A 17,075-nucleotide genomic window follows, 5' to 3' on the forward strand; every position below is an offset into this window, starting at 1 on the left:
AGCTTTGTGAACACTGAATCAGTGTGGTAATTCAAAATCTTAGACAACAGTCCCGTCCCCCCCCGCGCCCCCCCCCCCCTTTATTTTGGATTTATTTCAGTCCAAGACCCGTCCATTTCCATCACATTTAGGTGGAGCTTGAGTGACTCTAGTCATACATATTGTTGTTACTGACTGGTATCATGTGCCCAGTGAGGTGTAGTGGTACCTTGGAGGCAGGTAACTTCGAGATGGAGGTGTGTGTTAGTATTACAATGAGATTATTTCATTTGAGGAAAGTAATTTCACCACAGTGGTTGGCTCAGCCACGGACACCTCATGGATTCTTCATGTGACAACTGGTATGCAGCTTATCAGCTGTGTGGTGCCATCAAGTTCCCATTCCTGCAGGGAGCACAACAGAGCCTGGCCATGGGGTCTCCACTCTGCTCCATCCTCCATCACTCCTATCAGCATGTGCTGAGCTGGCAGGATGTGTTGCTTAGGGAACTGTGGTGATGTAGATTCTGTGCATGCCAACCACCCTGAAGGTGATACCTGTATTTTACCCTAAAAAGCTTTCTGTAATACTATGCTTCTTTTAGGACCCAATTTTTGTCTAATTCCCCCTGCCCCCCAAAGTGATTTTCCCACAACAAATAAAGCAAAAATATTTGGTGGTGTTTTTGTGAGAATACTAGTGCTATTTAAGAGCATTAAATAGTGGAATAACTTGCATCTATAAATAGTGATAGTTGATCTTCAATCTAAGTGTTTTGAGACTGTTAGGTATTTGGAATATAATATGAGAACAGTGTTAGAAGTTCAAACCAAATCCTTGTTCCGTAATCTGTAACCGGCAATGGTCAGGCCATGTTCAGGGAATATGGAATGACTATTACTCCAGTGTACACTGACTTCAACTGGGTGGGGGCTTCCCAGGCTTCCATTGCTGTCTGTCAAACTTCATTATCAATCTTCTATGAATTTAACTCATTTTTTTAAAGGTGTGGGGTTTTTTAAACTTTTGCCTTCCTATGAAAACATTTGAATAGAAACAGAAAAGCAGTTGGCCTTTGACTTTTCCAACTCGTGAGCTAGCTTCATTTACCACCTTCTAGTTCTTATCTGTGGAAAAAGAAAAAAATAATTTTCCTGTGCAAATAGTACATTATTCTATGTTTCTATTCTCCCTCTATGTACATTATTATTCTCTCTACTCTTTTTCTTCACTGTCTATCTATAGCCTCTTTGATAGGCAGTAGTTCTATAATGCTGAGCATTGTTTCTCTTTTGTGCACTTTTTTCTAGTTATGCTGTATGCCATTTAAAGTAGGTGTCAAGGAACTGTTTGCAATGTTGAAGATAAATGACTGCTTCTACTCTGTTTCAGGTACACCAGGAAATTTGAATTAATTTAAAGGATAATTTAGTTAGACTGTTGTGTGCTAAACTGGCCTTCTATGAAGGTTTCTTCAGTTGTCTGAGGTCTTTGCAGTAAGTGCCAAAAACGATCAGTCTATTTGCCTGAACTATCTGGAAAGAGCAGTTTAATGGATTGAAAACATGTTCAGTATGATGCTGACTGTTATAAAATATCTTTTTCCTCACTGTTTAATAGCAGTATAAGCTCTGTATATTTGAAATATGATGCTTCTTCTCTTGTGGATCACCTGCAAACTCAGCCTGGGGGAAAAAAAAAGAAAACACCACAAAATAACCAAAACAAAAGGTGAGGCAGTATATGTTCTATGACTTTAATGTCATCTAGCCCACTAGAGCAATCAGTTCCATTTATGAAGTCCATAATCTTTTTGAGCTGACTTTCAAGATCACTTGTTTAAAAACTGTTAGATGGTTGTGCAATCTCTATCCTTGGAGGTTTTCAGGACTTGCCTGGATAGAACCCTGAGCAACTTGATTTGACTTCATAGCTGAACCTGCTTTCAGCAGGAAGTTGAACTAGATCTCCTGTGGTTCCTTCCAACCTGAATTATCCTATGATCCTGTATTTCTCTGCAACCCACAGCTTTAGGCCATATATGTTGAATAACTGCTGGAGCAGGGGAGTTTACATGTGGTAATAGTTGCCAGGAGTGGTGTAGTAAATGTCACTTCATTGAAAAATACTCACTTTAAAAAGAAATTAAATTTTCATTACTAAACAAGGGAAAAACCTTTCTAGTGCTTGAATTGTTTGTATAATAATATAACACTTTCTGTGAATAGGAAGAAGTGTATATTTATCATGCCACAGCTGTAAGTTTGTCCAATAGATTTTTAGTTTCCATATGTGTTGTCTGATTTCAAAAATAATTTTTATATGAAGAGGCTATTTGATTAAAAATAGTAGAATGTAGGAATCATCTTTGTTGGGGGGGTGGGGTGGGTTGTTTCATCAGGCAAATACTGCACATTATCTTGAATGGTTTTTGGCAAAGAAATGTCTGGTGCCAACCAAAATCTTAATTTACAGAATGGCTGACATGAGAGTAGCTGATACTCACAAAGTATCAGCTCTGAGTGGAAGGGTGATTAGATAATTTCTCAAATGCCTTTAAAATAAACATCTGTGACATACTTCAGTAATTACTTTCTAGAGATTCAGAGCTTTTGTAGAATGTTCAGAAGTATTGGACATCTATATAATGCAGCTCTTGAAAATAGCTAAGTGCTAAATGGAAACAAATATTATCATGTTCCTAGAAATAATATTTAATGACATGCATTAGTGACTGGTATGTGTGTTTAGCAGACTTCAGATGTATGCATCTGATAATGCAAATAAAAGCAGCCAATGTACAGAGAATAGAATAAAACTATTGGTTTTGATTTAAGCGAGTCTTTGTTATTGGTTAGGATATATTTTATGAAAGGAGTGTTCTCTGTTCTTTTTCTTGTTTCCTATGCTTTTTTCTAAAGAATCCCAAAGTGGATGTTTTTACAGAGATGCATCACTAGATGAGTTTTGAAAGGTCTTTCAAAGATCATACCAAGTGTTTCCACAGTCATTTCTCAAAAGACAAATAATTTCTCAGAAATGTTTTGTCTTTGATATCGTTCTTGCTTGTTTTTTAATATTTAACTATTGACTACTCTGTAATTACAATAGAATCCTTTTTATAAGGTGGGTTTTTTTGAGGTCATAATTGTTGAGCAGTGGAGTACCAAAGTCAAGACGTATTTCTAGATATTGAGTAAATTTATTGGGTCAAATATTCTGTTCTGCCATTTAAGCAGACAGCTGTCAATATAGAAATATAGTTGAAAAAGCATGGTAGATGTGGTGTGGTTCATAGATTAAATGTGGCTTGCTGTTTTGCAGCCTGTATAACAACTGTATTGGGTTTGCATGGCAAGATTTTTGTAGTGGGGGGCTACAGGGGTGGCTTCTGTGAGAAGCTGCTAGAAGCTTCCCCTATGTCCAGTAGAGTCAATGTCAGCCGGCTCCAAGACAGACCTGCCGCTGGCTAAGGCTGAGCCAATCGGTGATAGTGGTAGTGCCTCTGTGATAACATATTTAAGAAGGGGGGGGGGGGGGGGGGGGGAAATCTGCACAACAAATTGCAGCTGAAGAGAGGAATGAGAATATGTGAGAGCAACAACCCTGCAGACACCAAGGTCAGTGAAGGAAGGGGACGAAGTGCTCCAGGTACTAGAGCAGAGATTCCCCTGCAGCCTGTGGTGAAGACCATGGTGAGGCAGGTTGTCCTGCTGCAGCCCATGGAGGTTTAATGGTGGAGCAGATATCTACCTGCAGCCTGTGGAGGACCCCACGCTGGAGCAGGTGGATGCATTTGAAGGAGGCTTGTGACCCCGTGGAGAGCCTGTGCTGGAGCAGGCTCATGGCAGGACCTGTGAACCCTTGGAAGGAGAGGAGCCCACGATGGAGCAGTTTTGCTGGCAGGGCTTGTGACCCTGTGGGGGACCCAAGCTAGAGCAGTCTGTTCCTGCACCCCATGGAAGGGACCCATGCTGGAGCAGTTCATGAAGAGCTGCAGCCTGTGGGAAGGACTCGCGTTGGAGAAGTTCATGGAGGACTGTCTCTTGTGGGAGGGACCCCATGCTGGAGCAGGGGAAGAGTGTGAGGAGTACTCCCCCTGAGGAGGAAGGAGTGGCAGGGATAACGAAGTGATGAACTGACTGCAACCCCTGTTCCCCATCTCATCCTTCTGTGCCACTTGAGGGAAGGAGGCAGAGAATTCAGGAATGAAGTTAAGCCTAGGAAGAAGGGAGGGTGTGAGAGGATGGTGTTTTTAAGATTTAGGTTTATTTTCTCATTATCCTACTCTGCTTTCAATGGTAATAAATTTAACTAATTTGCCTGAGTGGAGTCTGTTTTGCCTGTGGCAATAACTGCTGAGTGATCTCCCTGTCCTTATCTCAACCCATGAGCTTTTCATTATATTTTCTCTCCCCTGTCCAGTTGAGGAGGAGAGTGATAGAGCAGCTTTGGTGGGCACCTGGTGTCCAGCCAGGGTCAACCCACCACAACAACATGCATCAAGTTTTAGAAGTATATGTTTTCAAAGGATTTAAATGACAAAATAGTAGCTGTTCCAAATATTTGCTTGAAAACTTTTGTCTTTTGGTTTACTATATTCAAGTTGAAAAATGAGTTCTGTGGTTTGTGATGATTGCCACATTTGTGTTTGGACTTTTAATTTCTAATATACTCCATATTATATATAATATTTATTTTTCAGTTTATTATGACTTCATTAGTGCCATATTGTTTATGGATGTAAAATCATGTTAATATTTCTCAGGAAACTCGAATAAGCCTGTGTGATGTTGGTAATGCCAAATGCTTGATGTCTTAAGAATGTAATAAGTTTATTTTGACTACATATAAATTATACTTTATATCTTGCAGTTCTTGATATCTTGCTGTTTTGTTTTTGTATCACTTTCCTGAAGTTTCCCTGCTCTTCAGTGAGCAGAAACTAAGTGTGAAAACTAATAGGGAATGAGGTTTTTTTTCTCTTTCATGTTTTCAGTACAGGAATGGTAGTTTACTAGTGATGCTACTTCAAAGTGTATGAAAGCTGGAGAATTGCTTAGAGAACCCAGTAAGCCTCTTTTTCTATGTACTTTCAGGTGGAGATGGAAATATCTTACTGTCTTTCATTCTTCACAGGGTTACACATCATTCTGGAATGATTGCATCTCCTCAGGATTGCGTGGCTGTATGTTAATTGAATTGGCATTGCGAGGGCGTCTTCAGTTAGAGGCTTGTGGAATGAGGCGCAAAAGTCTACTAACAAGAAAGGCAAGTGGAGGAAAATGGTCACATTTACTTTTGTGTCATGATCCAGGCAATACAATAGCTATAAATTACAACTGGTTGTAAGAAAAATATTTTTTTTTCTTTATATGGGGATAGGGATTCTGAGTAGTGACCTAAGTTAGATAGTTACCTAAAGAGTTAAACGGTGAGCTGAAGTGCCTTGTAAAATCTTCTGTGCTTGTTCACTGCTCCCTTTGTTCTCTTGATGTGTTCCTGCTGCTGTTGGAAGCCTTGCATAAACAGTTGGCAGTGGCTCTGGCCAGGGTGCAGTGGCAGCAGTTGCTGCTGAGAGCCAGTAGCACCAGTTGTAATCTGCTGAAGGAACTGTATTTTGTAATGTTGGCAAGATGTGGGCTGGGGCTGAGAAGGATGGCTAAGTGACAGCCTGCCAGATGTACCCTGCAAGTCACCAGTTTAATTCTGGTTTACACAGTGTTGCAGTTAGTGCTTGCAATGCATGGGAAGGAAATGATCCTTGTACCTTGGGCCCCTGAGAACACAAAACTGTATCTAGTTTAAGCATGTGACCAGTGTGTTAAATTTGTTGTACCCATTGACCTTTAAGATGGGCAAATTTTTAAGGTTCTTTCTTGAATTAGGCTTAAGATTTGAGGCTCCTTAATTTATTACTTTTGCCACTGGATTTTTTTCCTTAGTACAAAATGTGCAAAGTCACACTGAAGAACTTTTACTTCATCAACATTAGAAGATACTTGTAAAATAAGTTTATTGAAAACATGGTAAAATGTCTCCCCATCAAAATAAATTATCTTTTATGAGATGTTTCCATGTCAATATTATCCCTTGCTAGTTTTTTCAAAGGAGAGCTTACAAATTCCCCAACTTTCTCCCAGTTTCCTCCTCTGAATCAAACCTCTGTTTAGACAAACAGCTCCTACTTCTTTTAGCTACATTTAACCATATCCAGCATTGATTAGTTTGCACAATTATTTTTTTTCCCTCCAAAGCTTTTATGTCTGTATTGGGTTTGCAAGGCAACATTTTGGTAGCAGGGGAGCTACAGGGGTGGCTTCTGTGAGAAGCTGCTAGAAGCTTCCCCTGTGTCCAATAGAGCCAATGTCAGCCGGCTCCAAGATAGACCCACTGCTGGCCAAGGCCGAGCCAATCGGTGATGGTGGTAGTGCCTCTGTGATAACATATCTAAGAAGGGGGGGGGGGGGGGGGGGGAAATCTGCACAACAAATTGCAGCTGAAGAGAGGAATGAGAATATGTGAGAGCAACAACCCTGCAGACACCAAGGTCAGTGAAGGAAGGGGACGAAGTGCTCCAGGTACTAGAGCAGAGATTCCCCTGCAGCCTGTGGTGAAGACCATGGTGAGGCAGGTTGTCCTGCTGCAGCCCATGGAGGACCCCACGCCAGAGTAGGTGGACGTACAAAGGAGGCTGTGACCCCATGGGAAGCCAGTGCTAGAGCAGGCTCCTGGGAAGACCTCTGGAGAAAGAGGAGGCCATACTGGAGCAGGTTTGCTGGCGGGACTTGTGACCCTGCAGGGGACCCACACTAGAGCAATCTGTTCCCAAAGGACTGCACCCTGTGGAAGGGACCCATGCTGGAGCAGTTCATGAAGAATCATAGAATCATTTAGGTTGGAAAAGACCTTTAAAATCAAGTCCAACCCTTAACCCAGGACTGCCAAATCCACCACTAAACCCTGTCCCTAAGCACCACATCTACACATTTTTTAAACACTTCCAGGGATAATTATTCCACCACATTCCTGGGCAGCCTGTTCCAATGCTTTAACACCCTTTCAGTGAAGAAATTTTTCCTAATATCTGTAGTGGAATGAAGCTGGGTTAATTAGCATTGATAATATACAACTGTGGGTTGGCTTCAGGGTTGGTGGGTTGGCCAATGTAGGTAAGGTGCAGGTGTGGCTGGTGAAGTTAAGTGGTTGAGAGCCAATGAAGAGAGAGCAGATGAGGAAGAAGCAAGAGGAGAGAGAACACATGCCCTAGAGGAGGTGAGATAAGGCAGCAGAGGGACTGTATGAAGAGTATGCTGGTATGAGGTGGTAAAAACCTCGTTTCAGCTTGGAGAGTGCTGTGACAAATATCCAATCTAAACCTCCCCTGGTGTAATTTGAGGCTGTTTCCTTTTGTCCTGTCCCTTGTTATCTGGCAGGAGAGACCTACCCCCACCTGCCTACAACCTCCTTTCAGGTAGCAATAAGGTCCCCCTTGAGCCTCCTCCTCTCCAGACTAAAAAAAAACAAACCAGTTCCCTCAGTCACTCCTTATAAGACTTGTGCTGATTGTTTCCCTAGTCCTGCTGGTCACATTATTTCTGATACAGGTCAGGATGCTATTGGCCTTCTTGGCCACCTGGGTACGCTGCTGACTCATGCTCAGCTGTGTGTTGACCACCACCCCTAGGTCCTTTTCTGTCAGGCAGCTTTCCAGCCACTCTTCCCCTAGATTGTAGCATTACAAGGGGTTGTTGTGACCCAAGTGCAGGACCTGGCACTTCTCCTTGTTGAACCTTATACAACTGGCCTCAGCCATTCAGTCCAGCCGGTCCAGATTCCTCTGTAGAGCCTTTGAACCCTCAAGCAGATCAGCATTTCCCACACCAACTTGGTTGTTGTCTGCAAACTTCCTGAGTGTGCACTCAATCCCCTCATCCAGATCACGAATAAAGATATTAAACAAAACTGGTCCCAATACTGAGCCCTGGGGAACACCACTTAGGGCACCAGCTGGATGTAACTCCATTCATTGCTACTCTTTGGACTCAGCAGTCCAGCCAGCTTTTTACTCAGCAAAGAGTACACCTGTCCAAGCCGTGAGCAGCCAGTTTCTCCAGGAGAATGCTGTGGGAGCCAGTGTCAAAGACTTTGCTAAAGTCTAGGTAGACACCTTCCACAGCCCTTCCCTCATCCACTAGGTGGGTCACCTCGTCATAGAAGGAGATCAGGTTCATCAAGCTGGACCTGCCTTTCATAAACCTAAGCTGCCTAGGCCTGATCCCCTGGTTGTCCTGCATGTGCTGTGTGATGGCACTCAGGATGATCTGCTCCATAACCTTCCCTAGCACTGAGGTCAGGCTGACAGGCCTGTAGTTCCCTGGATCCTCTTTCCTGCCCTTCTTGTAGATGGGTATCACATTGGCTAACCTCCAGTCAACTGGGATCTCCCTGGTTAGCCAGGACTGTTGATAAATGATTGAAGGTGGCTCAGTGAAAATTCCACCAGCTCTCTCAGTACCTTTGGGTGGATCCCATCCAGCCCCATAGACTTGTGCATGTCTAAGTGGAGCAGCAGGTCACTAACAGTTTCCTCCCAAACTGTGGAGACTTCATTCTGCTCCCCATCCCTATTTTCCAGCTCAGAGGCTGGGTACCCTGAGAACAACTGTTAAAGACTGAGGCAAAGAAGGTATTAAGTACCTCAGCCTTTTTCTCATCCTTTCTCATTTTCCCCAACACATCTAATAAGGGCTGGAGATTCTCCTTAGTCCTCCTTTCATGGCTAATGTATTTATAGAAACATTTTTTATTGTCTTTTATGGCAGTAGTCAGATTAAATTCTGGTTGTGCTTTGGCCTTTCTAATTTTCTCCCTGCATAACCTCACGACATCCTTGTAGTCCTCCTGAGTTGCCTGCCCCTTCTTCCAAAGGTCATAAACTCTCTTTTTTTTTTCCTGAGTTCCAGCCAAAGCTCTCTGTTCAGCCAGGCTGGTCGTCTTCCCTGCTGGCTTGTCTTTCAGCACATGGCAATGGCCTGCTCCCATGCCTTTAATATTTCCTTCTTGAAGAATGTCTGGCCTTTCTAGCCTACTTTGCCCTTCAGGACTGCCTCCCAAGGGACTCTTGTCAACCAGGCCCCTAAACAAGCCAAAGTCTGCCCTCTGGAAGTCCAAGGTAGCAGTTCTGCTAACAGTTCTTGTGCTGTTACAACTCTGGAGAGAGTTAACCAAGACATATTCATTAATTAGTCCTCCTTCAAGAAAGACAGATCCATGAGCATAGGAGAGAGGTGGCTGGGCTTCCCCTTTTGCCTGTCTGCATGTGTTGGGAGAGGGAGGGGAAGAGAAAATACAGTGGAAGTGTGAATCAAACTGCTTTTGTTTGAGGGGAAAGGTAATCAGAAGAATCTGTTCAGTGAATACGCAATGTAGCAGAGAAGTAAGAAGAAAGTGCTGTATGCCTGGCTGCAGAGAATGGTAAATTTAGAAGGAAAATTGCTGTGTATTGTGGCTTCCTAAGAGCTTATGGAACCCTGACTGAGTTGAGTGGGAGAGTCTATGCTCCTTACGGCTCTTTCCTCTAAATGCCTGTCATGGTGTATTATATTCAGACTAGCTTCTTAAACTTCTTTTTAGTGGTAGAAAAAATTATCTTGCCCCCAAATAAATAAGAAAAACTGTTTTCTAAAACTTTTTAAAAAAATTTTACTTTAAGAAATGCTTTTAATTCTAGGATATATCTCTTCAGTGAGTTGTTTGCTTGCTTGCTTGTTTAATAAAACAGCTCAAAAAGATGACTTCACATCTTGCCTGTTAAAGGGAAATGGTGACTAGTAGGTTACCAACTGCAGCAAGCTTGAGGGATCCAGTGTAACTAAGGTTACTGTGAAACACATCATATGGGACACATCAAAGAAACTAAAATATTGCTGGAACATAGTTTTTAAAAAGAAGTAAAGATAAAACTTATTTAAAGTTAGGTGTTTTTAGGCTGATTATTAAAGGAATATCTGAATGGGTGGCTATTAATAGCCAAATCTAGCAGCTTAAAAAACCAATTTGAAGTATGCACCTGTATAATTAGACTTACAAAAATTCAGAGTCTTGATATAAAACTGGAAGATATGTAATATCATTATATGTGGTTAATAAAGGTTTTGAGTGACGCTATGGTGCAAGCTCATAAATCAGAAAGATAAATATGCATTGTTGTGTGTTTAGTTTCAAATAGGGATTGTCTGGATCAAAACGTATTTGTGTTCTTAAAACCAAATATCTGAGATTTATGGTTGGAGTGATCTCCAGCTTCCAAAAGTGAAGATCTGGACAGTATCTCAAGAGACCATTTAACCTTGATGCAGTAACAGAAAATCAGGTTTCTCTGGTCCCTCCCTGGAAGATGTTTAGTCTTAAAATTCTCCACTGAATGCAATTCAACAACCTCCCTGGATGTTTAATTTGCCTGTTGAAGTTTTTGACAATACATCCTGTATCTTCCATATATCCAGAATAAGCTGGTATCTTTTATTTTTCCCAAAGAAGACATCCTAAACTACTGTTTGATACCTTCTTTGTAATAATATCTTACATGCTTCTTTTTAGATCTAAACAAATGTCATTCTTTTTAGCCTGGCATTGTGGACGGATTAATTTTTGCTGATTTTAATTAAAATCTTAGTTTCTGTGCTTTAAAGACACCATCTAAATTGGACATAGTATTCCAGATATGACCTGTTAGGTATTCACAGAGATCTCTCCAACAATTTCCTAGTAATACAGCTTAGTATGAAATTCTTACTTTGTCAAAAGACTTGGCTTTTGTTGATTCGTTTGGTTCATAGTCTACTGCTAGAATTACTAGATGGATTTTTTTGCCATTCCTGACTATAGTCATTTATTATATCTTTCATATTTGTCATCTGTTTTCTCATCCTGACTATAGTGCTTTGCATTTCTTTTTAATTTCATCTCATTGACTTCGTACACGTCTTCAGTTTGGGATCATCTTGCCAGTATTGAAGCTGTCTTACTATTGCAACTCATTTCAGTGTCATCTACAGACCCTATGAAAATGTATTGTACTCCTTTATTGTTTGTTGTAAGGATTATTAGAACTACGGAACAAAATTGAACTTGGGATATATTTCAGTAGGACACTTAAAGCTTTTCCAGGACACCTTTCTTACTACTGTGAAGCTTTATTAAAAATAAGATCTTTCACCTGATGCTTCTCTTGTATACATGGAAATGTTTGGATGTATTAGTTTTTCTGTCAATTGCCTGTTATCTTTTTACCTGATGCTTATAAAGTTCTAACTTGTAAAACTAAATGGCCAGATTTAATAATTATTTTGAGAAATAGCTTTGAAAAAGTAGTAATTCCTCTTTTCCTAAAGAAAGATAGAATTTTGTTGTTGTTTTGCTTTTATTCAAACATTGACTTGGGTTAGTTAAATCTGTGGTTTAGTTTGGTGCTCTTGTTTTCCTAACCAGAAAAAAATAGTATTTGTACATGGTTTATATAACTACTTATACTGGTAAACAAGTAATTACTCACATTCTTAAATTTTATTGTGTTACTGTGAATGAATTTATTTCCCTCTCTCCTATGCTCTCTTGGGGGAAGATCTCAAATAATTTTACAAGTTATTAAATAACAAACTTAAGTGATATTGCATTTATTATTGCATATTATGTACATACAATAAACTCCTTATTTTGCCTAATATGTGTATTTTAACTGTTAGTGGATGGAATGTAGTGTTGCTGGTCAACATGTTCTTCAGAGTTGTAATACTTACAGATGTTGTCTTGAACCTATTTTTATCCATCAGTGTATTGAAGAAGAAAACCAATTTTCCTGCTTTTTCACTTTCTAATTGATTTCTCAATTTCATGTGTCCTAATTGTTTAATTGCAGTATTCTGAATAAATTGACTTGCAGCAATAAAATTGACTGTCATCAGAGAGCAATTTAACACTGTAGTATACTTTGTTTTGGGGAGGAAGTGAAGGACCTGGCCAGGTTAGTGGATTATCTTCCTTAAAAAATTAGGTATTAAGCATGTTATTAATACTATAGTTTTAGTCAATTAAGGTTAATTTAGGTTATAGATAATTTAAGACTTAATATAGCTTTGTAATTAAAATCCAAAATAGTATTTTTTAAACAACTAGGTATTTTTTAAACTTGCATATTCTTAGAGAACATTCCTCGCTCCTTAAAATTTTCCATAGTTCTGATAACAGGTAAATTTTTCCAGGTTTTATTGTTGGATATTTATGGTATATGAATTAAGTCAAATTATTGACTGCTTTTTATTCTATCCTAGGTGATTTGCAAGTCAGATGCTCCTACAGGGGATGTTCTGCTTGATGAAGCTCTGAAACACATAAAAGAGACCCAACCTCCTGAAACAGTACAAAGTTGGATTGAACTGCTTAGTGGTAAGCCTTGAACATAATGTATTTGCTTTTTTCTCCCTCAATAAAGCTAATTATCTAGCATCACTAGAGATTATACTGTAAGATTCTTGGGGAGATATTATGCAAGAAAAGTTAATTGGTCTGTCCTCTAAAGTAGTCTCTTGTTGATTCTAGCATTTAAACCAGGGGTCCTCAAACTACGGCCCATGGGCCGGATACGGCCCCCCAGGGTCCTCAGTCCGGCCCCTGGTATTTACAGAACCCCCCGCCCCCCCCCCCGCCGGGGGTTGGGGGGGGAAACCAAGCAGCCGCAGATGACTGCCTGCCACTTCATCTGCGTGCCGGCCCCCTGGTTAAAAAGTTTGAGGACCCCTGATTTAAACAAATGTAAGTAACTTGCTTTTTACTTAACTTGGTACAGAAAGGATCGAGATGGAAGTGTCAGAGAACATCTCTACTCTGTGGAAGAGGTGTCTTCCACTGACTGAAGTAAATCAGGACTGCATCCTGGAGATATAACTGCCTTTCTCTGTAATTGGAAATGAGGGTTAATGGAAGTTTAGAGTATAGCTGTATGGATTCAGAATTCAGATATTTGATAAAGAAAGGCAATAAGGAGCTCACTGTTCAGATGTAAAAATTGAGGGTGATTTGGCCATTAATCATAAAGAAACAATAAAGAATCAGGACTTCTTTCTATTTGTCCATTAACTGGAAAAATGTAGCAAATATTTTCAAATATTAGATGCTTCTAGTTCTTCAAAACAATGTCTTCAAGATGTACTTTGCACACAGCTCTTCCTGTAAAGCTAATAAATTGTTGCCAAAAAAAATGAAATGTCAATTAGGTTTCATTTTTACAACTGCAGTTAACACTTTTCATGTACCTCACGAATGTTTGTATTCTCAGGCTGCATAAATTAAACTGGAATTAACAATGACCATATTTTAACATGTAGTGCTTTTATTGGGGTGTCATGGTTTAACCCCAGCCAGTAAATAAGTACCATGCAGCTGCTTGCTCATACACCACCACCCCAAGGGATGGGGAGGAGAATTGTGAAGGAATGTAAAATTCAAGGGTTGAAATAATGTCCTGGTTTCAGCTGGGATGGAGTTAATTATCTTCTTAGGAGCTAGTACAGTGCTGTGTTTTGGCTCTGATGTGACAACAATGTTCATAACTGATACCAAAATTTGGAGTTTTCAAGCCCCCTTGCTTTCAAGCACTCCTTGCTGAAGCGGGAGGCTAGGTGCGGCTGGGCCAGAATTCCAAGATAAAACTCAACAACAACAGAGTCGTTGTTAAGCAGGTATTCTTTATTTGCAGCGCAGGGTGTATAGGGGATTGCTCCTCCTAGTATGCACACCTCGGCTCCGGTTCTCACTCTTTTTATGCTACAACCTAATACATATGCATAACATTTCCTGGAAAACTAATACATATTTAAACTATTTCCTGAAATGTTTTACATATTTTTCCACCTCCACACATAGCAGTTCATTTCTGCTGACTTAAAACTTCTTATCTTATTGTTCTGACACACACCATCCTGTTCTTTAGTTAAAGAAAATGTATCTCTTCCTTTGTAGTCCTCGTTTATCATTGTTCAAGGCTATTTATGACATATCCTTATGGTTCTACATCCCCTTATCTAAACTCCCAGACCACAAATAGGTAGCAACTAAGTATCTTCCCTACATCCTACGAAGGTTAGTAAACCCCTACCGACTCACCAAAGTTGACCAATCTCTTGTTCTTTTAACCCTTATATATCATAGCACACTGATGTTTTTAGTTGCTGCTAGGTAATGTTTATGCTAAGTCAAGGACTGTTCAGTTTCTCAGGCCCTGCCAGTGAGAAGACTGGAGGGGCACAAGGAATTGGGAGGGGACACAGGCAGGACAGCTGACCCGAACTAGCCAAAGGGGTATTCCATACCATGGGATGTCATGCTTGGTATATAAATCCAGGGGGTTGGCTGAGGCAGGGCAGATCGTTCCTTGGGGGACTGGCTGGGCATTGGTCAGCAGGTGGTGAGCAGTTGCATTGTGTATCACTTGTTTCTTTCTTCCTTTCCCTCTGGATGTTATTCTTTCCCTCCCCCTTTTCATTATAACTGTTACTGTCATCATTGTTATTATTGTTCTTTCATATTTATTCTATTTCAACTATTAAATTGTTCTTATCTCAACCCTTGAGTTTTACGCTCCTTTCCGATTCTCCTCCCCATCCCTCTGGGTGGGGGGGGAGCAAGCAAGCGGCTGCATGGTACTTAATTACCAGCCAGGGTTAAACCATAATCGTCCTTTTTGGCACCCAACGTGGAGCATGAAGGGTTGAGATAGCAACAGGTCTAATCAGACTGCGTTAGAATAAAAATTGTTGTCAGTGTTCATTGTATTGGATTAATAATCATTGGCTACAATGCTGGTTTCTCTGCTTTTGAAGTTGCTGCTCATGGTCCCAGGGTTGTGTTAGTTTACTTACAGTATATGTTCCCTGTTGCATTGTTTGTTTCCTCTGGGACCTGGGCTAAAGTTATTATAGTGTTGTACTATATAGTACTGGTTTATGATATAATGGACATGCTGGTTATGAAACTAATCTGGTCTGTGTACTCGGTGTTGTCCCCTCTGTGTATCTGGCGACCCCTGGGTGGGAATGCCAACAATTGTACCTTTGGCTTTGTTTTCCCAGAGAGTCAGCTTATGGGTGGGGTCCACACCTCCCCCTTTCCCTTAGGGCTAATTAGTGAAACATTTAGAATTTAGGATATCCTGAGTATCTTTGGTCAGCTGGAATCACCAGAGTGCAGGTCCTGACCTTAGTGATATGAATACTGAATGTGCTTTTCATCTCCTGGGCTTGCTGGAATTTTAAGTGACTAATTACTACTCTAGCCTACATGGCAGAAATAACAGCTGCTCTAGTCCCTGCGGCAGGTGCTGCAACTGCTCCTTTCCTCGCTCCAGTCCCCACTCCAGCCCCCACTCCAGCTCCTGCAGCCGCTACAGCCCCTGTGGCAGGTGCTGTAGCTGCTCCAGCCTCTGCGGCCACTCCAGCCCTCGTGTCAGGCATTGCAGCTACCTCAGTCCCCAAAATGAGTGATGCAGAAGACCAACCTGGTCAGTGTCAGTGGCTCATGTAGATAAGAAGAAATGGAAACAGAAAGCAGCTCATTTGGTAAAGGAGAATGAAGGAGCAGACCCATCACAGGAACAAGATGAAGAAGGTGAACAAGAGGTAACCTCCCAATCCCTATCTCTGAGTGAACTGCGGGATATGTGGAAAGATTATGCCTGTCAAACAGGTGAACACATTGTCACATGGTTGCTTCGATGCTGGGATAATGGGGCTCATAGTATAGACTTGGAGGGTAGGGAAGCCAAGCAGCTGGGATCACTTTCTAAAGAAGGAGACATTGACAGGGCAATTGGAAAAGGAGCGCAAGTCCTCAGCCTCTGGAAGTGACTTCTGTCAAGTGTTTAGGAAAGGTATTCCTTCAAGGAGGATATTACATGTTGCCCAAGCAAGTGGATTCCAATATAGAAGGGTATCCAGTACCTGAGGGAACTAGCTGTGAAAGAGATGATCTGTTATAGCCTGGACGACCCACAGGCACACATAGATCTTGATCAAGTCCAATGCACATGACCCATGTGGCGGAAATTGATACAGAGCACACCATCAGTATATATACTCATTGGCAGTAATGGGTTGGTCAGACACTGTACCACCAGTGGTGGATGAAGCGCTTTGTCATCTCTGACACTATAAAGAATGTGTCTCTATGTCATGGTTTAAGCCTTTCTGGTAATTAAGTACCACACAGCTGCTCACTCACTCCCCCCTCACCCAGAGGGATGGGGAGGAGAATTGGAAAGGAATGTAAAACTTGAGAGTTGAGATACGAATAATTTAATAATTGAAATAGAATAAAAACAAAAGAACAATAATAACAATAATGACAATAACAGTTATAATGAAAGGGTGGGGGGAAAGAATAAAACCCAAAAGGAAAGGGAGAAAGAAAACAAGTGATACACAATACAACTGCTCAGCACCTGCTGACTGATGCCCAGCCAGTCCCCAAGAAATGGTCTGCCCTGCCCCAGCCAACCTCCTGCATTTATATACAGAGCATGACATCCCATGGTATGGAATACCCCTTTGGCTAGTTCAGGTCAGCTGACCTGGCTGTGTCCCCTCCCAGTTCCCTGTGCCCCTCCAGCCCTCTCGCTGGCAAGGCCTAAGAAACTGAACAGTCCTTGACTTAGTATAAACATTACCTAGCAGTAACTAAAAACATCAGTGTGTTATCAACATTGTTCTCACATCAGAGCCAAAACACAGCACTGCACTAGCTCCTAAAAAGAAAATTAACTCCATCCCAGCTGAAATCAGGATACTCTACCTCCATCATCTCATCTGTAGAGAGACTGGACCAGTGGCTTGAGGAGAATATCTCCTTCTCTCCACCACTACAGGCCCGCATCTCAGGTATCAACTGTAGACGCCCTTCTCTTTTGAAGTGAGAATATAGGAGATAGACACCACAGGGTATGCTCTAGTTCTATCTGCAAGACCATGGACAGGACATGAGGAGGAGGGATGGAAAACCTACCTCAGTCCTGAAGGCACAAGTGCGTGAACTACAATGAAAA

The 17,075-nt window shown here is 41.3% G+C and overlaps 1 protein-coding gene across 7 annotated transcripts in view; it reads left to right on the plus strand.

Moving 5' to 3' along the window:
• Positions 1-17,075, plus strand: part of LOC121080460 (Golgi phosphoprotein 3) — a 52,672-nt gene that overhangs the window by 20,183 nt on the left and 15,414 nt on the right. For all 7 annotated transcript variants that reach the window (XM_040578477.1, XM_040578471.1, XM_040578478.1 and 4 more), the window contains exons 3-4: positions 5,120-5,251; positions 12,313-12,427. In XM_040578477.1, coding sequence (XP_040434411.1) covers positions 5,120-5,251; positions 12,313-12,427 — 247 coding nt within the window. The remainder of the gene's footprint in view (positions 1-5,119; positions 5,252-12,312; positions 12,428-17,075) is intronic.

The sequence above is a fragment of the Falco naumanni genome, chromosome W (genome assembly GCF_017639655.2).
Source record: "Falco naumanni isolate bFalNau1 chromosome W, bFalNau1.pat, whole genome shotgun sequence".
Taxonomy (NCBI): Eukaryota; Metazoa; Chordata; class Aves; order Falconiformes; family Falconidae; genus Falco; species Falco naumanni.